Source organism: Miniopterus natalensis, chromosome 6, assembly GCF_054644295.1.
Source record: "Miniopterus natalensis isolate mMinNat1 chromosome 6, mMinNat1.hap1, whole genome shotgun sequence".
Classification (NCBI taxonomy): Eukaryota; Metazoa; Chordata; class Mammalia; order Chiroptera; family Miniopteridae; genus Miniopterus; species Miniopterus natalensis.
The window spans coordinates 82,695,978-82,716,317 of record NC_142086.1 but is presented as its reverse complement, the minus strand read 5'-3'; the positions used below and the strand labels follow the sequence as shown (position 1 = coordinate 82,716,317).

At 49.9% G+C, this 20,340-nt stretch overlaps 3 protein-coding genes across 4 annotated transcripts in view; 1 reads left to right on the top strand and 2 right to left on the bottom strand.

The window, feature by feature from the left end:
• MCM3AP (minichromosome maintenance complex component 3 associated protein) overlaps positions 1-3,222 on the bottom strand; it is a 42,864-nt gene extending 39,642 nt beyond the window's left edge. Inside the window, exons 1-3 of one of the 2 annotated variants that reach the window (XM_016211869.2) lie at positions 3,058-3,222; positions 1,068-2,380; positions 600-823 (exon numbers count right to left, since the gene is read on the bottom strand). In XM_016211869.2, coding sequence (XP_016067355.2) covers positions 600-823; positions 1,068-2,280 — 1,437 coding nt within the window. In that variant the 5' untranslated portion in view covers positions 2,281-2,380; positions 3,058-3,222. Of the gene's footprint in view, positions 1-599; positions 824-1,067; positions 2,381-2,874; positions 3,027-3,057 lie in introns of those variants that run through there. The other variant, XM_016211870.2, reaches the window with a different exon arrangement.
• A 6-nt stretch (positions 3,223-3,228) lies between these two features.
• YBEY (ybeY metalloendoribonuclease) lies at positions 3,229-7,939 on the top strand. Its single transcript, XM_016211871.2, has 5 exons — positions 3,229-3,310; positions 3,775-4,063; positions 4,968-5,096; positions 6,402-6,470; positions 7,579-7,939. Exons 2-5 carry the CDS (start codon positions 3,854-3,856, stop codon positions 7,663-7,665), a joined length of 495 nt encoding a protein of 164 aa, XP_016067357.1. The 5' UTR covers positions 3,229-3,310; positions 3,775-3,853; the 3' UTR covers positions 7,666-7,939.
• Positions 7,940-9,851: 1,912 nt separating this feature from the next.
• On the bottom strand, positions 9,852-19,469 carry C6H21orf58 (chromosome 6 C21orf58 homolog). Its single transcript, XM_016211855.2, has 7 exons — positions 19,410-19,469; positions 18,586-18,646; positions 18,082-18,155; positions 17,155-17,322; positions 14,559-14,670; positions 10,483-10,622; positions 9,852-10,091 (listed from the first exon to the last, which is right to left on the bottom strand). Exons 1-7 carry the CDS (start codon positions 19,467-19,469, stop codon positions 9,852-9,854), a joined length of 855 nt encoding a protein of 284 aa, XP_016067341.2.
• Positions 19,470-20,340: the final 871 nt, after the last annotated feature.

The following is a 20,340-nucleotide window of genomic DNA, read 5'->3' as shown; positions in this document are numbered from 1 at the left end:
TTATACATAGGTGTACTTATACACATACAGGGTGGGGCAAAAGTAGGTTTACAGTTGTGAGTACTCGAAAGTTTATTCTTATATTATTATTTATGTATTATATTACTGTATTATTTTCCATACAAACTGTAAGCCTACTTTTGCCCAACCCTATATTTAAAGTTAGGGTATAAACCAAACATAAGCAGTTATCTCTAGAAAATGAGATTACAATGGGATTTTACTTTTTCTGTATTATTTGAATGTTTACAGTGATCATGTACTATGACCAAATAAAACACGAAACAGAACGAACTCAAGTTTGGAAAAGTGCTGTGCGGTTACAGAGCCATTTCCACGTTTCAGAAAAATCTGACTTCACAGGACTCACCACTGCATTCAGTCGGGGCTGCAAGCTTTTCACTAATGACCCCAGTTATGAAATAAAGTGGTATTCTAGCCTCTCCAAGGTAAGAACAAAATACTCTAGTACTTTCCTACATTCTAGCAAGTAAATAACCAATAGGTTAAAAAAATAGGTTTTAAAGTGATGAAGTTCACTCCCACTTTATTACTTTAAAACCTAGTTTTTTTCATTCACATAAACTCAGAGTACTCACATGATCAAAGAAATACACCACCGCAAGCTTTTTGTTGCGCCTGGTGTAGATGCGCTGCACTTTAGCAATTTTGCCGAAGTGGTTCTCCAGAACAGTCCTGTTATTAAGATAGTCAGGAATGTTCTTGCACTGGATCGCTGTGACTTCAGTGGGAGAGAAGCCCCCAAGACTGTCTGTGCTCTCACTTCTTTTACTCTGACGCCCAGGAGTTCCTCTTAGAAAATCTATGGGATGAGAGAATGGGCACAGAACTGTAGTAGATGTAATGTTTTCAAACAACAGGAGGCACCAACTATGTAAGAGCAAAGAAAATTGCCATGGATGTGAGACCTGCTCCAAGATCGTACCCATATATCAATAACTCTAATGTTTATGGGGTACTTAACCAAAAAAATCAAGCTAACATCCAGGGAAATTTACCAAGAACTTTCCAGCAGGATTTACTGTGTTGTACTTTTTAGAGCTCACCTTCTTTATTTCTACTTTCAGTTTCTTCCTCCTTACTCGCACCTGGAAGCCGGGAAGGTGCCAGAACAGACTCCCTCCCTCCTGGGATGACCATGTGGTCATTTTCCCCAGACTCAGCACAGCCAATTTCCTTTCTAGATTCCTTGTTGCCCAGACGACCGACTTCTTTATTGCTTTTGAAGACATCCTGTATTGTCCGACCAAACAGAGTGCCTCCCCTGGGCCGATTCAGGCGGACAGGCCGCTTATCAGGAGGATGATCACCCCTTGACAGAGGGTCCAAGTCGTCCACTGCATCGTGGCCATGTCTCCTTGGGGAGCGGTCCTGATCCTCCTTCCTTTTCAGTCCTTTCATGAGGCTGGGAAGTAGCTCCACTTGGGAAACAGCTTCTTCACATCCTTGTCTGACACCTGTTTTGCTAACTGAGAAAGGTTCCCCCAAAGATCCTGAAGATGTGGGGAAGCTAGTGAAGCTACTATTCAGACTTCCAAAGAGCGACTTAGGACCTCTCTTCTCTTCCTCCACATTTTGGTTTGACAAAGCAGGGGTAAAGGGTGATGATGAATTACTACTATCAACTGGTTTCGAAAAGGTAAAATTTGATTTAGTTGCTGAACTTGTCACCTGAGTAAAAGAAAATGGAGTCAGTCCCCCAGGTCCACTACTAATTGGTTGGGAAAATGTGAAAAATCCAGAAGTAATTTGGCTTTGAGTTTTCTCTGGCTCGGATTCAGCCCCCAATATTGGTCTGAACACTGAATTTTCCAGAGGTTTAAAGCTGAATTCTGTTTTCCCAAAACCAGAGCTTGCTACTTCTCCAGTTTCTGGTCCAAAAATAGAAGTACTTGGGAAAGCCCCAAGGTTGGGTGATTTAAAATTAAATCTTGGGTTTCCAGGCACACATGAACTTGAAGGCCCAGAGGTAGCTACAAAGGCTGGAGTGTGTTCAAGTCCAGGAAAGAGTCCAGCATTCGAGGTTTGGGAGAATCCTAACGTTTGCGCTGAAGAAGAATGACCTATTCCAGAAGATGTTGGAAAGCTAGATACCTGTGAAAACATTGAGCTTTTCCCAGGTGCTGTATTGCTTTGTCCAAAAAGGGAAGGCTGACCAAATCGAAATGGTGGCTTAGCCTGAACTGTTCCTATGGAACTACTGGAAGATGTTGAAAAAGCACTAGGCTGCTGCCCACTGAAAGGGTTAGTTGGGTTCATCTTCTGATCCAGTTATTGGAAGGTAATAAATACTCCCCATACAAAGCAGTCCTCTTCCTTAGTCTGTTGAAATAGAGAGCTCTCCTTCATTTCATGTAAACTGAAAGACAAAAATTCAGATCATCAGAGCTACGTGCTGCTGGAAAACTAAGGAAAGAATTTTTAATCATGTCACACTTGAATTATTTACTAGGTGAGAAAAGCAAAGGGCTAAACATTCTTATTTCCTGGTTTGTTTTGGAGTATGAAGTGGAAGGTGATACAAATAAATTACTTTGCTAGAGGTTTAAAGCATGACTAAAAGTCAAATCATTTTACTAAACCGGTAATTCACGAAAAACCTCAACTGTTTAAAAAAATGAACGTCGTTACACTTTTTAAGTTAAAGAGAGGAGTTTCTCCTGACTTCTTCCAATCTCCATAGCCAGATGACTACACTGTAACACACTCAAAACCAGTGTTCCAGTTCCTCCCACCTAAGTTTTCTCCAAGTAGCCATAGCACGAAACACTCTTTGCAGACGCAGACATAAAATGTGTTTTTATACCAGGGCTATTGCCCGAACGAACCAGCTTATAGATCAAGAGTACTCACGCGGAGAGGCCGCCCTAGACAGGGAACCGGCTGGAGCGGAGCCATCACATCCCCCAACTAGCAGGCCGCGCCCTGGGCCCGACGCCCGGCCATCCAGCCCCGTTAGGGACGCGCGGCGGGGCGAGGGAGCGGCAAGGGGGAAGGGGCAGCCTCCGCCCAGCCCGGACCCCGTGCAGCGCTCACCGTCCGGCTCCAGGACGCCGCCGCTCCGGGGTACCTCGGCGCCTGGCTGGAGATGCAGACAGACCAAGACCGCTGGAGCCAGCGCTTCCTTGAGCGCCGCGGACCGAAAAAGTGGTGGACCGACTTCCGGTCCTACCAACGCGGCCCGGCCCCACCCGCGGCCCTCCGCGCTTGGGTTCCGCTCTCTGGCCAAGCGGCGGGGTTGGATCTTCCGGTGCGGTATACAGAGTGGGACCCGCCGCTTTCGGCACCCGTACGTACGCGTGGGGCTTCTTCTCTCCGAACTGGGGGGACGTCAGCCCACCGGCGTGCTGTCCCGGGCTTGCGTTCCGGGGCTAGCGCTGAGCGGTTCCTGGGGAAGCCAGACGCGCCCCTTCCACATACCTCACCCTCATCCCCTCCCCTCCCCCTCCCCTCCCCTCCCCCCCACCCCCTCCCCTCCATCCCCCTCTCCACCCCCTCCCCTCCCCCACCTCCCCTGCCCTCTACCCGGCTCACCCGCTTTCACTATTAAAGGCCCTTTCTCTCTGCCAGCTTTAATTTCCTGTGGCTACTGTTGTTGCTATCCATTCTGGCTTGCCTGACTTTATGGCTTCGTTTCATATACCTTCGTTTTTATATCTTCTTTATGGTAAAATGTACATTCCTGTAAACTTTTTCAATGAATTGAACCTAATAAAATTACTTGATTGTGTATGCGTGTGTTTCACTTTCTAGGACTCCTTTGTCTTCTCTTCAACTTTAAGCACAAGTTCCTTTACAAAGTTTTTAAAAGTGCCCCTGTTGTCTTCCTGAAATGAGTCTGGTGCTCAGAAACCTGCAGCGAGCTATCCCCCTCCGGAGAGTGCCCCTCCGCCGGAGGATGGAGACAGTCAGAAGTATTTTAGGGGTCCAGAAATTCGACCTGGCAATCATCTGTGTTGACAACAAGAGTATTCAGCACATCAACAAGATCTACAGAGAGAAAAATATCCCAACTGATGTGCTTTCTTTTCCATTTCATGAGGTAAAAAGTATTTTCCTCCTCACTTTGTCTAGCCTACCAACCAGTGTAAATTTCCTGTGTTAATTATACTACAGCCATGGTTTTTTAGTTTTATTTTGAGTACCTTTCAATACTCACAAAAGTAGAGATAAACCCTATTGATCAATACCCATTAGAGTAGAAGAAAAGGGGATTGGGCTCCCCTCTCCCCACCTGAGGCCTTCAGTGAATAGTTTTGGATGTGAATCAATAGTGAATATGCATGGTTGGAAATTTTAAATAACACTGAATAAAAGAAAAGACTTGTGTAAATATTTCCTACAAACTTGTGAGAGCTGTCAAGTTACTCTCAGTTATGTAAATGACTGAGCTTCACACATATATTAGTATAAGTTGGAAAGCAGCTTGGCAATGGTACTTCAATCCACTAGTGTCACAGGAAGGAAGACAATAAAGTGTTAAATGTGTAATATAAAAATACATTAAAATGTTCACTTATTTTAGGAAGAAAAAACATTAACAGTGCTAAGTAAATATGCAGCTGTGGGTGACAGGCTTAGTGTGAACAGAACTCAACTGAATGGACTGGTCTTTATAGTCTTTAAGTAAGAAAATGTGGAAGGCTGTTTAGGAGAAAATACCAAGAGGAAAGAACAGAAATATAAAATTGTATCAGTGTGGTGATTTAATTCCTAGAATTGTAATCTGTGATTGCTGCATTGGGAAGGATGAAAGAAATGGAAAGTAACTCATTTGACAAGATGGAAACATCTTAAGTCACTTGTGTGTAGTGGCTTTGCAGCCCACCACCCCTGCTTAGGACTAGTGAGAGGACACTGCCTTCCAGAATGAAATCTATAGGCCCTGTGGTCCTGTTAGTGTTACTGAGGTCCTGTTCTCACAACCTGTGTTTCCTCATTTGCAGAACCTGAAAGCAGGTGAAATTCCCCAGCCTGATTTTCCAGATGAGTATAATCTCGGGGACATTTTCCTAGGAGTAGAGTATATCTTCCAGCAGTGCAAAGACAGTGAAGATTATTATGACATCCTGACTGTAAGTGGGAATGCTGAAATGACAGGTTCTGTCTAGCAAAGTAAATACCGTATCCTTCACCCAGGCCATAAAGAGATTGACGATGTGCCACCTGTGTCCACGCTATTACCCACATTATTCCCCATGTGAAGAACTGGGTCATTGAGGGAGACCCACAGAGAGGGAGATCCACAGACAGGAAGATGACCTAGTGGGATCTGCATGCCCTGTGACAGTGCCAGGGGGCCGGGAGAGGAGAAGGAGCTTCTCCATAGCTGAGATATAGGGAAGCTCCCCATAGTGAGGTGGTTTTAGCTTTTACCTTGAGCTCAGCAGGCTGTGTAGTTAACATAGTCTTGCAGAATAAGCTTTTTAGGAAACTGCCCAAAGCGTGGACAAGATTCTAGCATCCAAGACCTTCCAGGCTTATCCTAAGTTTAATATAAAAAGCTTTCTGAAAGTATTGAGTGTGATATACACACTCAAGTCATATTTTAACTTCCCAATAGATTCAATTGAGGGATCTTCCTTTGGCCAAATAGCCTCACTGTGAAATATGTTGGGGGGGGCGGTCCTAGTGCTTCCATGTGAGACCCAGTGTGAACAGGTGTGGGGGGAGGAAGAGGAGGTTTTCCTTTCTTCCTGAGTGACAGGAACCCCAGTGTAGATAGGGCTGGTCAGCATGGTCCAGCTCTGGGATCCCTATGGCTGGCATCTGTGCATCCCTGGGAGGAGGGTGATCCAGGGGACAGTTGTGGACATCTACTTTCACTTCCCACGCCTCCTGAGGGTTCTGTACCAAAGTAGAGGGGATTGGGCTCTACAGTCCACCACTCCTAGGACCCTCACCCCCTGCCCTTGCACAGGGCCAAGCCAGCCACTCTCCACCCTGCTGGCCCCCAGCTGCTGCATGTAGGCACCTTCTAACAGTTCCAGGTACCTTCCAACTACCCACCTATCCTCCACATCTCACCACCCCTCTGCGCCTTCCCTCTGTCCTGAAAAGCTGGTGTTTTCTCAGGAAATAACCACTGACCCTCCCCACCTTCATATTTCAGGGTGAGGCTATTTGACTAGAGATCCTGGTCTTCATACCCTTAACAGGGCCCCGGTCCACCTGCTGTTCCCCGAACCCCACCCGTGTCCTCATTGCCCATTCACACCTCCAGTGCTGCTGCCACTGACTCCTGAAGCCCTGCCTGCGCCCAGAGGAGGGTTCCTAACCTCCCACCAGGTGTGGGCTGAGCTCTCCCTGCCTTCCTCCTCCCTTGGCTCCTGGCTTGGTCATGATCAGCCCCTGAGGTGGCTTTTTAATTGTTCCAACAGGTGACTGCCACCCATGGGCTCTGTCATCTACTAGGCTTCACACATAGCACAGAGGCCACATGGCAGCAGGTAGGTGCCATCCCCCGACCTGCCCAACCTGCCTCTTGCAGTTGATGAAAACCAAAATAGGAAAAAAACTGTAAAATAAAGAATTTTATAAATGCTTTATAAGAAATGCTAACAGTGTTTGTTTTAAATATTGGGCTCCCTAAATGCCGTTAACTGTATTATTATGTCAGTGTTGAAAGGAAAATCTGAGCAGAGACTGAATTCTAAAAATCCTATGAAATTCTAATGGCTTAAAGTTAAATCTTTACAGGAGAAATTGTGATGACTTTTGTCAATTGGGAACAGGATTTAAAATGTGCAGACATATTGTATAAAGTTATGGAGCAGTTGGTTTCCTCGAAGGGTGCCAATGTTTACCCACTTGTAAATGTTCATGTAGGTATATATATACCATATTATGTTTAATAAACTCAAGCTATATTTGTAATTAAATAGATTCTCTGAAAGGCATAAAAAGCTTTTTCATTAACAAAAGTAGTCCTTGACACACTTGTCCTCTCCCCCGGCCATCCTAGGCTGGTCCACACCAGCCACACCCTGGCTCTGCCTCCGCGCCTGATCAGATGCTGACCTACTGCAGCCCCTTCGGCCCTTCCTCCTCAGCCCCCCTGCCTCTGCAACCAACAGACCTAAGTCAGCATCTGGGGGAAAGCCTGCGATGTCACCTCCAATATGCAGTCCACCAAGGACCCCAGCCCCCCCAAGCTCTGACTACCCTTCCCCCGGGAGAGGCCATCTGCACCTCCTTCTTCCCTCATGTCCTGCACCTATTCTTCTGTGACCCCAGGCTGGCTCTCCTCCTCTTTCCTACCCAAGATCACCACCTCGGCCCCAGCCCACAGCCTCTCCTGCTGTCACCATTGTTCACCCTGCAGGCAGCATTTTTGCACTCCTTGTGCACAGGTGCTGGGCTCCCATGAGCAGAACCAGGACCTGCCCTTCAACCTGTGTGGGAGGCCCCATGGCCAAGGCTCCCCATGCCATAGCCATGGATACTGGCCTCGGGGAGGGATTTCCTGGTTAGAGGGCAGAGCCAGGTACTCCCCAGGGCCTGAGGAAGCCAGCCCGCTGGGCAAGTCCACAGTTGGTTTTTGCCCCTTTGTTTCAGATGTACCAGAAGGAGAAGCAGGTTCTCGAGGAGCTGGGCCAGCGCACTGGGGCCAGGCTCCAGCCCCTGAGCAGGGACCTCTTCTGATGATCACAGCCCATGACGCAGGTAGTACCTGAGGAACCTTCCAGAACACAGGAACACCGTGTGGATGGGAGTCGACCCCTCCCTTTGGGCCCTGAGGATCAGAGGCTTCACCAAACTGAGGGCCCTGCTGGTCAGTGCCCAAGCTGGGCCTAAATTCCATGAATGGAACTGACCATTTCTTAAAGTACAAGAGGAATTTCCATTCATGTGTTTACTTAGAACACAGCAAACATGTTATTTTCAGTATTATAAATAAAACAGTTCTAAACTCTGAGAGCATCTAACCTCCTCCTCCCTGGTGTTCTGCCTTTGGTAATGAGGGTTTTCTCACACCTCTGCTTCCACTCAGGAGGATGAAACAAGTGGCCTGGGGGCATATGTGTGGGAGCAGATGGTGGAGGGGACAGGCACTGAGCCAGCCAGGGCCTCCATCACCTGAACCTGTCAACACAAGGAGCTCCAAAGAGGTAGTGGCAGTGACACAGCCTCTCAGATATTTTTTGGCTCTAAAACCCAGAATGCTACAGTTCTGGGAATTTGGTGTCCCCTGTGAGTCTGTTTTAGAAACATGAGAACACATTTCCCACTGGATTTGTGTCCTGTCTCAGTCTGCATTTCCCCCAGCTCTCAGGGTAGGGACTTGAGCCGGTTGATATTCCTGAGTCGCTGGTGGCTACATGTGACCTGCTTGTAGTCACAAAGCTCTTGGTTCTGAAATCCTTCTTAAGAGACTAAGGGAGTCCTGAGACCTGCTGGTCTTGTCACTTCATGTGCCCTCAGTGATCACCAGGTGCCCCCACGAGGCTTTCCACATGACTCCCACGTGACTCCCCCCCCCCATGATTTCCCCTATGCAGGAGGTGCAATGAACTGAGTTTTTCCAATTTACCAGGCTTTCAAATGACAGTCAACTTGTCCAATTTCTTCCCTCTATTAATAATGCTGAGAAATAAAACGGAAGCCATGTTAGAAAAAATTAAGGTGAAAATAGGAAATATGGCTAGACCTTTCATTGATGCATTTAACAAGAGACTGGGCTGTGAAACAGGCCGGCCCTGACATCAGCCCAGAGGGAACCTGCGTGCAGCAAAGCGGACATCGTGCTGCCTCTGACATCTTCCTGCAGAACCCAAGGATGCAAAGACAGTGTTCTTGCTTGTGAGGAACTTAGGGAACCTGATAAGGTACCCCCGAATGGGCCATGAAAACATGCCTACTACTAAAAAATGACGTTCACATGAAAACAATATTAAAAAGCAGAGCCTAATCCCACCAAGGGAAGAAAATTTTAAAAAGTACAGAAAGAGTGAAGGTAACAATTCGTCAGGTGAGAAACCCAACAGAGCCAGAAAAGCCTTGGTCCCTGGACCCCTCTTCAGAAGGAGCCATGTGCAGCTCCTCGGGTTTCACTCGCAGGAGAAAGGCCAGGCTAGCAGATGGATCTGCCCAATACAAGTGCTTCCTCCCAGGACAGCACATCACAGTCTGCAGCGGCTGCTTTCCATCCTCACCTCAGCCGCCGTGGGGCAAACATCTCCAAGTATCATTAGGTTTAACTGTGGTATTTTTCTCATAGGAAGGTTTATATTTTCGTGTGGCTAAATCTATGATCTTCTCTTGGCTGCTGGGCATCTTTTCTGACAAAACCCCTGTATTTCCTTGTGATCCTCAGAGTCTGGTGCCCAGGGACCGCTGCTGGGCGTTAGCCTGGTTTTTCCAGCCGTGCCCGAGGAGGACGGGGATGGGGGCTCACTGGCCTGGAGCTGGAGCTGGTGCAGGGAGGAAACCTTCAGGCACAGTCCTAGAGGAAAGGCAAGAGTCTGGGTGTTGTTACTGCCCCGTAGGGCTCGCAGACTCCAAAGGGCGGGTGAGTTCTACTCTGGGGTTTGGTTGGGGGCCCTCACAGCCGTGCTTGGGCTGGACACACCCAGGGTCATCTGTGCTGGACAAATGACCCAAGCTGCAGACAGTTTCCCCAGGAGGTTGCCGTGGAGTCCACACTCAGCTGGGGTGATGCACAGGTGGGGGATGAGGCTGCCATGGTCCCACCTGTGTCCCTCTGGGAGATAGCAGCGCCTTTCCAGGCTCCTTTCCCAATTCCCTGCTGCAGCCTAGGGACCTGACAAAGACCTATGTCCAATGGCTTCTCAGTAGGAGTAGGAAAGGGCAAAGGGGCCCTGGCATCCTTACGCGCTAAGGGCAGCAGCAGAGGGGGTGACCAAGTGGCGCATGGTGGGCAGGAAGCTGGCGGCAGATGGGAGGGCGGTGGCTGAGACCACTGCAGGCCACGTGGAGTAAGCCATGGGTGAGCCAGGCGCGGGAACAGCCTGCAGCGGGGCTGTGGGCGCATAGTGGTGGTGGTGGTGCACGGAGGGCGGTTTCTGCCTCTCAGCTCGCAGGACGGTGGGGTGAGCCCGTTGTGGGTCCTCAGCACAGCACAAACACCAGCCCATTTCAGCTGGGAGTGGCTGCTCCAGGCACCCCTCTCCCCCACCCCTATCCCTTCTCCTGTTCCTGACTTAGGGTGGGCTCAGATTCCAGGAAGGGCAGGGAGGGGAGGAGAAGGGAGGGAAGGTGGGGGAGAACTCATCCAGCTCAAGGAGGAAGCTTCTGGGCCTCAAACTACACAATCCATTCCTCATCCAAGGGGACAGGAGAACTGGAGGATTTCACAGCTGGATCACAGGCCCTCAGAGCCAAAAATGTGCTTTTCAGAGTTACACTGATGCACAATTTCCAGAAGAGAAGCTGCCCAGGTCCTCTGGTGTTGATTTGGGTGGCCTCCTTTGCCTGGTGTCTGCTCCAGGCTGAGCCTACCTGCCGGGTGGGTTGCAGGGGTGTGGCCTGTGGTCCCCTGGAGGACACGGGGGCCGTTGGGGGCACAGCTTGGAGCATCAGGTTCTGCATGATCACCTGGTGCATCTGTGCATTCTGCAGCAGCATCATCTCCACCATGTCTGAAAAGACGGGAGGAGTGCTTGGTCATACACAGAGGGCTCACCCCATTAGGGGGTCTCACCTGAGAACAGAGCTTTAGAGCAGCCTGTTTGTTGAAACAGACGTAGCATATTACAGATGTCTGTTCCTCCTGAGGGGGGGTGTCACATTCCCAGACATGTAACTTCAAGAGCAGAGGGTGTGTGTGCTATGAAGTGTGTGGACGGTGTCCAGTTGGGCTTCCAGGAGGTGGCTCCACTTGCCTTCCTGCTAGTAGATTCCTCGAGCTCACCTGGGCTGTATGATGGCCCCAGAAATGTGTGTCCACGTCCTACCCCAAGAATGTGGCCTTATTTGGAAAAAGGGTCTTTGCAGATATAATGAAGGCCTTGAAGTGAGATCACCGTGGCTTATCCAGGTGGGCCCTGAGTCCAAGCACAAGTGTTTTTATAAGAGACAGGCCAAGAGAGATGGAGACCAAAGGGGAGACAAAAACAAACAGACTAGCAATTTGGCTACAGCCCAGGACTCCTGGAGCCACTGCTGGAAGAGGCAAGAAGGACCCTCCCTGGAGGGAGTGTGGCCCTGTGACACCTAGATTTTGGACTCTGGCCTCCAGACTGGGACAGAGTGGGTTTCTGTGGTTTTAGGCCACGTGGCTTGTGGTGCTTTGTTATGGCAGCTCCAGGATATATTCACCAACTTTGGATGCTATAAAACGTATTAATTTTGGCAGTGTGAGAGGTAAATGAGTTCTTACCACAGCAACTAGGTCCTGGAAATTAAGCATTACCTCCAGGCTCTGTCAGCCTCACCAAAGGCAGGCGGGTCCCCTAGGACCATTCATATTCCCAGGCAAACGAACAGGAGCCTGGAGACCCAGAGGCAGGGGCCCCCAACAGAACACAGGACACCAACCAACAGCCTCTGCAATCACACTGCAACTCTTCCCTGGGTGCCCAGTGGGCCGGCCCGCCCTGCAGATTTTGGACTAACCAGGGCTCCATAATCACACAGGCCAATTCCTTAAAACACACCTTTCTCTCTGTATTCACAACCTATTGGTTCTGCTTCTCTGGAGAGCCCTAATAGATTTTGCCACAGAGTTGGGGCACTATGGGAGGTGGGGGCCCAGAGCCAGATTCCTGCAGCAGCACAGCTGTACAGCTGTGGGAGCTCTGACCCTGCAAGATAAGCAGTTGGAGAGGCTGAGTCTGGCAGCCCCATCTGGGAAAGGCCCTTGAGGACACTCTTGGGTGCCTGGTTCGGGGCAGCCCCCACTTACCAGGAGTAGCGGGAGCCCTCTGAGGGGACACTTCCCCAGTCAGGCTTGTAGCACTCCCACTGATAGAGTCAGGAGTGAAAAGATTAGATTAGGCAACAGGGCACAGAAATGGACACATCCTGTTTGCTAAAGAGATGCTTCATGCCCGGCCGGGCGTGGCTCAGCGGTTGAGCGTTGACCTGGGATCCAGGCAATCAAGGTTCGATTCCCGGTAAGGGCACATGCCCAGGTTGTGGGCTCGATCAATGACTCTCTCATCATTGATGTTTCTATCTCTCTCTCTCCCTCTCCTTTCCTCTCTCTGAAATCAATAAAGATATATTTAAAAAAAAAAAAAAGAGAGATGCTTCATGACAGAGGGACACGGTGCAATGGGAGAGTCTTCAGTAAATGGCACAGGGTCAAACATGTCCATTGGCCAGGGCTGAGTGCATTCTTTTGGGGGTTGGGTGTGTAAAGGTGTGGTAAATTCAGTGTTTTCTGTATGAAATTATACTAGTGTGTATTTCTGTGAAGTTTTCGTAACAGGTAGAACTACGAAGGAGAACAATGGGTAAGTCAGAAGATGAAGAGGCTGCTACCGTGTCCCAGGTTCCCTTTGTTATAGGGGGAGCCAGTGGCTCAAGACTGTGTTTAACTTTATATTGAATAGCCCAACAGTTCTCCAAAGTGGTGGTTATACTACTTTTGAAATTTAATCTTTTTATATTCAAATATTTGATCCAGTTGGAATTCATTTTGTATAAAGAATGGGGTAAGGAATTTGGCTTTACTTTTTCTAAATTGCTAGCTATGTATTGAATATTTCTTCTTTTAAGAATTCATTTTTTTAGTTTTATTTTTTTATTTTTTTAAAAATATATCTTTATTGATTTCAGAGAGAGAAAGGGAGAGGGAGAGATTTGAAACATCAATAATGAGAGAGTTATCACTGATCGGCTGCCTCCTGCACACCCCCAACTGGGGATTGAGCTCACAACCTAGGCATGTGCCCTGACTAGGAATCTAACCACAATCTCCTGGATCCTAGGTCGATGCTCACTCACTGAGCCATGCCCGGCTGGGCAAATATTTCATTTTTTAATCACTGATTTGAAATGCCGCTTTTTCTCTTTTAAGGCATACAAGCATTTGTACACACATATGAGCACACACACAGTTTGCTCAGTTTGCTTCTGGAACCCAACAGCCTATCAAAGTTCATTTGGAAAAACCAACTAGGAGTAGTGAGAAAAGGCCAGGCCCTCTACACCTCCAACGCAGCTCTGTGCACACGGTGTGAATGGCTTCCCTGGGAGAGCTGCATGGCAGCCTTGGCCCCATGGCCGGGCACATATTACAAAGACTATGCACTACAGTAATTAAACAAGTTGGTTTTAGCCACTGGGACAGAATTGAAAATACTGGTCAGATGATCCTATATACAGGTCTGTCTGCCCCTAGGCTGCCGACACCATCAGTCACTAGGGAAATGCAAATTAAAATGACAGGGAACTACCACTACCCATATTAAAATGGCTGAGCCTAAAAAGCCTGACGTGCCATGAGAGGATGGGGAGGAACCGGCCCCTCAGACACGGCTGGTGGAGATGTAAAAATGTACAGACACTATGGAAACAGTTGGGCAGTCTTTTGAAAAAAACACACCTGCCACATGATTCAGGCATTCCAGTCCTAGATACTAAAGAGACGTGGAAACACGCTCACAGGAGACTCGAACATGAATGTCCACGACTCACAGCCCAAATGTCCATCAGCAGGGGAAAGGATAAGATGTGCGAGAGACTAGTGCAGCCATGCTTAAAACAATTATGCTGAGTGAAAGGAACCAGACAAAACAGTGCGTCCTCTATGGTTCTGTGGACGTAAAACTCTAGAAAATGCAGATTTACACAGTGACAGAAGTTGATCAGCAATTGCCTGTGGGGCTGGAAAGAGGGAGTGAGAAGGGATATGAGGAAGCTTTTGGATGGTGGGTGTGTTCACTGTCTTGGGCTTGTGGCTGTATCCATATGTCAAAACTTATCAAATTGGACACTTTAAATATGTGCCAGTTATTCTGTCATCTCAATAAAGCTGTTTTAAAAATCAACTATTTAAAAGTTATTTGAAAAGAAGAAGCAGCCCTAGCTGGTTTGCTCAGTGGTTAGAGTGTCAGCCTGCAGACTGAAGGGTCCTGCATTTGATTCCGGCCAAGGGCATGTACCTCGGTTGCAGGCTTGATCCAGGCCTTGGCTGGGGTGCGTGTGGGAAGCAACCAATCGATGTGTCTCTCTCACATCAGTGTTTCTCTCTCTCTCTCTCTCTGTCCCTTCCACTCTCTCTGAAAAGCAATGAAAAAAATATCCTCAAGTGAGGATTAAAAATAAATAATAAATAAATAAATAGAAGAAGCAATTTAACCAAGGTTTTTGTACAGCTAATAATTGGATGAGTTGGAATTGGAGCCCAGTATTCTTTCAATACCTAGTCCAGTGCTCCTTCTCTTACCTCTTTTCTTCCCTCGGTGAGATCCGTCATGGAAGCATTTCTCAAAGTTTCATGTTGGTAACACGTAGCTTCAGTTGAGTAGCCAGAAGCTGACCCTAAATGACTATCCTGCTTACAAAATATTTTTCCTTTCAGTAGAGAATTTCATAAGCCCGTAACAATATTAATATCAAACACTTACCTTCCTTAATACTTCCTGACCTTTGAGCTGGGAAGGCCTGGGGAGGGGGAATCTGGGCGATGAGTGGCTGTTGAGGTAGCTGCTGAATGATGGTAGCAGGAGGCTGGGGGACCTAGGAAGAGCCAGGTGACTAGCTACCTGAATGTGTCCTTGGAGAGAATGTTCTATAGCACCCGCTTATCCACACACCCACCCACACATCTTTCCACCCAGCAAACCACCCACCCATCCATCCATACATCCATTCACCTATCCACTCACCCACCCACCCAGTCACCTACCCTTTCATCCACCCATCCATCCACTTACCTACTCACCTACCCACCCACTCATGCATCTACCTAGTTATCCAACCATCCCTCAACCTGTCCATCTATTTATCTATCTATTCATTCATCCAAGAGGAACTTTAATGATTAACCCTAGAGGTTGAATTGATGGCTGAACAAATATGTGAGTCTGGGCATTACTTAGGACATGGTATGTTATGGACTGAATGTTTGTGTACACCCTCCCCCAGCAATTCATATGTTGCAATCCTCACCTCCAGTGTGACTGTATTTGGAGACAGGGCCTGTGAAGAGGTGACAAAGGTTAAATGAGGTCATAAGGGTGGGGCCCTGATCCCAATAGAACCAGTGCCCTTATAAGAAGAAACACCAGAAATCTCTGTGTGTCATGTGAGGACAGCGAGATATGGCCATCTGCAAGCCAAAAAGAGAGCCCTCTCTAGGAACCAGATTGTCCAGGACCTTGATCTTGGACTTCTAGCCTCCAGCACTGAGAGATACATTTCTGTTGTTTAAGCCCCTCATCTGTGGTACTTTGTTATAGCAGTCCCAGCTAATACATGGTATTTTTAATGTTTTCCACATTTCCTGGCTTGAGCAGGCTAAGCTAATCCCTGGTTTCATTAGTTCTGCTTTAATAGAGGCACCCAGGAAGCATGTCATGAAAATAACCTCTGGCTTCTCTCCTGAGTTAAAATAAATGTACAGGCCCTGCCCAGGTAGTTCAGTCAGAGCGTTAACCAATACACCAAAGTTGTGGGTTCAATCTCCGGTCAGGGCACATACAAGAGTCAAACCAATGAACGTATAATTAAGTGAAACAACAAATCTCTCCTCCCCCCACCCTGTTCCTGTCTCTCTCCAAAAATCAATCAATAAAAAATGTTTAAAAATAAAATAAAGGTACAACAATTTTGAGCATGTGCTGGGCATTGATTGTGCACCAGAAAGACTTTCTATTTTAATCTTTTGTGGATGTGCAAGGCCCTGACCCTGTTGCTTCTTTCTCAGTTCACAGAAGGCATGGTATAGGGCACAGGTGGCAAACTTCTTCTGTGAACATCTCGGCTCTGTGGGCCAACTATTCAGCACAGACACTAAACTAATGAGGCTGGTCCAGTGAGACTATTTATGTACACTGAGGTTTGCATTTCATATTGTTTTCATGTGTTCAAAACTATTCTTCTTTTGATTCCCCCCCCCAGACATTTAAAAGTGCGAAAGCATTCTTAGCTTGCAGGTTGTACAAACACAGACAGCAGGCCAGCTTTAGCCACAGCCACAGTTGCCACCCCTGGCATCAACCAACAGTGCTCTCTTGGAGCACTGTGCCTGTCCTGGCTGAGGGACCTCCTACCTCAGGCTCTCTGAGTTCAGCTTCTAGAAATTTAGTGACCTACTTGCCCTCTTGGTGTCACTGGGGCTGAAACTGAAACACCGAAGGATGGCCAGGCCCTGGTCAAGTGCAGGAAGTGTGAACATGTTTGGGACTGGGAGGGGCTACTGCGCTTATACCCCCACCCTCCCTACCACCTGGATGCAGATAGCCCAGGGGCAAAGGGGACTCTGGGGTCTCCATGAGCATGGATCCCTCTGAGGCACCCTTTCTCACTCCATTCCCTCTACCATGTGCTGCCAGGCTCCTCTGTCAAAGAGCAAGTGCCCTCCAGGTCCTGACTCAGCCAGCCAGCACCATCAAGCTCCCTGGCTAGCCACTGCAGAACCTTCTCAGCTAGGCCTGCCACCTCTTCAGCCATCTCTTCTGCCCAGTCACACCGATCTTCTCCCGAGGCCTCGGCATGACAGATCCTAGCTTCTGTTCCTCCTCTGAACATCCAGCTGGCCTCTGATACAATCCTTTCGCTTAAGAAAGTGAGAGCTGCTTTCCACTGTTTGCGACCCAGAATTCTGAGTCTCTCAACATTGGAACACTTTTCCCTTTTTCATTCTGCTCTTGCTTCTCCTGGTCATTATGAAGTTTTGAAAAAGAGTGAACACACCTCTTCCCTAAATTCAGGGTCCTCCTGATGCTGACTTTCCCTAATACTTCTAGAGCAAAAGTTAGGACATGGGGCTGGGACCCCAGCCTCTCATCTGTCTTAGGGCACCTTTGAAGATGACTGAGATGAGGCACTGATGTCCTGAGTGCCTGGGTGTGGTAAGTGCACCACCGTTGGCTCTTAGCCAAACGACCATCTTCAGGGCGCTCTCAGTCCTGCTGAGCTTGCCCAAGATGGGAGGTCTCTGCCGGCACAGAGCCTTCCCACAGTGGTTCTGCCCTGGGGTTCACTGGGAGGAAGACCTACCGAGTGTTGGATCACCCGAGGCAGCTCCAGGGCAGGTGGGGGCACGGAGGCGGTGGGGTAGATGCCAGGGCCCACCTCTGGGGGCAGCGCTGACCCATAGGCTCCTCGGCTGGGCCCCCTCCAGGCTGGGGCATGGGCTCTGGAGAGCTCTTCCAGGAGGTGTTGTTCCTGCAACGCCAACCAGAGACTGCTGCGCCAAGGGGCAGCCACCGAGCCTGGTGGGGGAGATGTGTCCTGGGCTCTCTTACGATGGGTGGCCCATGTGGGACACCTCGGGTTTCCCTAGCTTCCTTGCAGGGCTTCCCTAGAACTGGAGCCAGGCCTGAAAGCAAGGCCCAAGGGCCCTTTAAGGAGATTCACTTGAGAATACAGCTGCTTTTAAAATTTACCAAATCATGTGAACTAGTGTCTGGTACCGGCTGCCTCAGCATCCCCTTTGCTACAAGTGCTACGTTGATCATAACTATTTGTGTGGACTTTGAGTGCTCCTTCCTGCTGCTGGTGGACAGAGTTGGGACCAGGCCTCTGGGCTTCTTGGAATTCCACTTCCTGTGGGATTTGACCCTTTACTCAGCATTTCCACCTTGGGTAATGTGCCACCAGAGTAGGTGTCCTAGCTAATCACATGCTTGTTAGAGCCCAGACCACAGACAGTGCAAGTTCCTTTCTCCATTTAGTCCATTCCATGCCACAGGCGGGATGTCGCATAGCTGCTTGAAGTTCGCCAGCTACCCGTCTACGAGTCACAAACCTCAGAGAACTGGCGTTGAGTCCAGAAAAACATGACACCCCCACGGCCGCCCCTCCCCACTCCCACCCTCCAGCCCCCACTCCCTCCTGCACCCCCACTCCCCACTGGAGTCTGAGTGTGTGACCAGTAGTTTCAGCCACAGACAGCTCGGGCCAAGGCTGCTGACGCCAGCCTACCCAGAGTCTCTGCAGAAGGTCCTTCCTCCTCCTCAGAGCACTGTGCAGGGCTGCGTCTGGCCTGTCCTCAGGTCCTGGAGAGAAGCCACACTGAGGAATGTGCAGACCCATCCGAATGCCCCCACCTCACCTGCCGGGACCTGGGGGTGACCTGGGCCTCCATTTTCTCATTTGGAAAATGGGGATGAAGGATATTCCTGACTTGGGGTTTACAGATAAAGGTGACAGGATGGGATGCGAGGGTGCACCCAGCAGAGCACCTGGTGTGTGTGTGCGCATGTGTGTGAGTAAATGTGTGTGTGTGTGTGTGTGCATGCGAGTGCAGTGAGTGTGAGTGTGAGTGTGTGCATGTGTGTGAGAGAGTTGTAAAGATGAAAACAAAAGCCTTCAATCCTGGATGGAAGGAACAGTATTAAGCACAGTCTTTGCCAATGACAAGAGGGAGGGACCCGAGCAGGTGGGTCTCGCGCCCGCCTGCAGGGCTCCGAGCAGCCCAGCTCTTACCTGGCACAAGGTAGGGGTCCTCAGAATCCCCTTCCACATCCTCACGCTCCTGCTCCAGTTTCTGTGAGGAAGAGCGGTGATGGCACGGGCTTCAGGCACAGCTCCGTGTGAGTGGGCACGGGCTAGCACGGGGCACCTGCCCAGCCGGAGGGGCTGGAGGCGTGGGGCAGGCGTAAGGGTCATCATGGTCTCTTAGGGACCTCCTCCACACATGCATACGTCCCTCTAGAGCTCTAAGGATGGGCGCTCTGACGTGTGCGCCCCCTTCAGACAGCTTTCTGAAGAGCTGGACCCAGGCTAACTCTGGCCCTGACAGGCACCGTCTGGGGTGACCCCTGCTGGCCCCTGAGACCAGGTGGGGAGGGTACAGGGCAGAAGAATAAGGCAGGTACGCTGGGCAGTCTGTGAGGACAGGCCCGCCACGGACCGTGCAGACACTCAGGGGACAAGAAGACGGGAGTGAGGCCGAGGCCGCTAGGCCCCGCTCAGGCCCGGGCCCGGGGGCTGTGTCCGACACCGGGTGGCTCTCTGTCTTCCCTTAAACACTGAAGCCCAGGGCCTCCTCAGGGGACCTTTGTGGGGCCTCGGAAGTGCCAGCCAGTAGGTCATGCCTCTGTCCTGGCTGCGGAAACTGCCAGAAGAACCTACTTGGTTCTGTATGAATGAAAAGAAGAAAAACCAAGAAACCACAGTCCTTCATTACAAGGCTAAAAACCAATGGAGAGGGCTTTGCTGGGAAGCAGTAGCACTCACAAAAATATCTTACCTTTTAAAGCTGTGCCCCTCTAACCAGGTGTTAAAACACGAGTGCCTGGCTGTCTTACCTTCTCCAGGAGTTTCAGGGTCAGTCGGGCCATTTGATCTGCCACAGAAGAGTCCAGCATCCCAGGACCCTAGGAGAGGGCACTTTGCGGGCCCTCTCCCTCCCTGGTTGTCTGCAGGAAAGCACAGCTCAGCTAGCTAGAGAAGCAGCCTCAGGTCTGCTGTCACTGAAGGATTGTGGCTCTGGGCTCAGTTTCCCTCCTGGAGTCTGGCCTCTGCCAGGGAGCGGGAGGGCCCCACATCCCCCTGGACTGCAGTGTCTGAAGCCAACACTGGCATTGCCAAAGCAGTTGCTAGGAGCCAAAGACAGGGAGGCCCCAGGTTGCCAGGTTTTTGCTGAGAGTCCTTCCCCAGGCTCCGCCTGGTTCCCATGCAGGGGTTACTTGCAAACACCACCATTCCCAGGTGTGGCAGGCCAGGCTCCTTGGGAGGGCAGAAGTGGACAGCAGGTGGGGCCAGAAGGGCAAAGCGGGAGATTCTGAAGGGGGGACAGTCCCCACCCCATCATGCACGGCCCCCACCCTCAGGACAGAGCCCAGAAGAGCGTGAGGCAGTGAGAGGGATCAGCCATATCCATCTCCCACCCTGCAGGCAGGGGCCTGCATCCTTGATCCATTACTGCCTCCAGGAGGTCAGCAGGCCCCTTGGCCATTTCTAGGCACCCTCCGAGCAAGACAGGAGTGAAGCCCCAACACCAGGAGGACAGGGTGGGGGCACCAGCTCCCTGCAGAAGGAGTAGCACCAGGGAGCTGGCCAAAGACCCGCCGAGGGGCTCCCCTGGTGGGGCTCCAGGGCCCCTACCCCTCCCTGTGGGACATGAATCTAGCGCTGGGACTGCCAGGGGAGGGCCCCGCCAAGGCCGGGGTGGGCATCCTGGTGGCTATGCAGAGAGGGCACCTGGGGCAGGTGTGAACAGGAGGGTTTGACCAGCAG

Bases quoted from the DNA above. Each gene is read 5' to 3' on its own strand.
- YBEY (XM_016211871.2), top strand. From the start codon at position 3,854: ATGAGTCTGGTGCTCAGAAACCTGCAGCGAGCTATCCCCCTCCGGAGA. The intron at 5,097-6,401 runs GTAAGTGGGAAT...TTGTTCCAACAG, and splicing joins ATTATTATGACATCCTGACT to GTGACTGCCACCCATGGGCT. The intron at 6,471-7,578 runs GTAGGTGCCATC...CCTTTGTTTCAG, and splicing joins CAGAGGCCACATGGCAGCAG to ATGTACCAGAAGGAGAAGCA.
- C6H21orf58 (XM_016211855.2), bottom strand. From the start codon at position 19,469: ATGCTGGACTCTTCTGTGGCAGATCAAATGGCCCGACTGACCCTGAAA. The intron at 18,647-19,409 runs GTAAGACAGCCA...TCTTCCTCACAG, and splicing joins CCCTGAAACTCCTGGAGAAG to AAACTGGAGCAGGAGCGTGA. The intron at 10,623-14,558 runs GTAAGTGTTTGA...CCGTCTTTTCAG, and splicing joins GTCAGGAAGTATTAAGGAAG to ACATGGTGGAGATGATGCTG.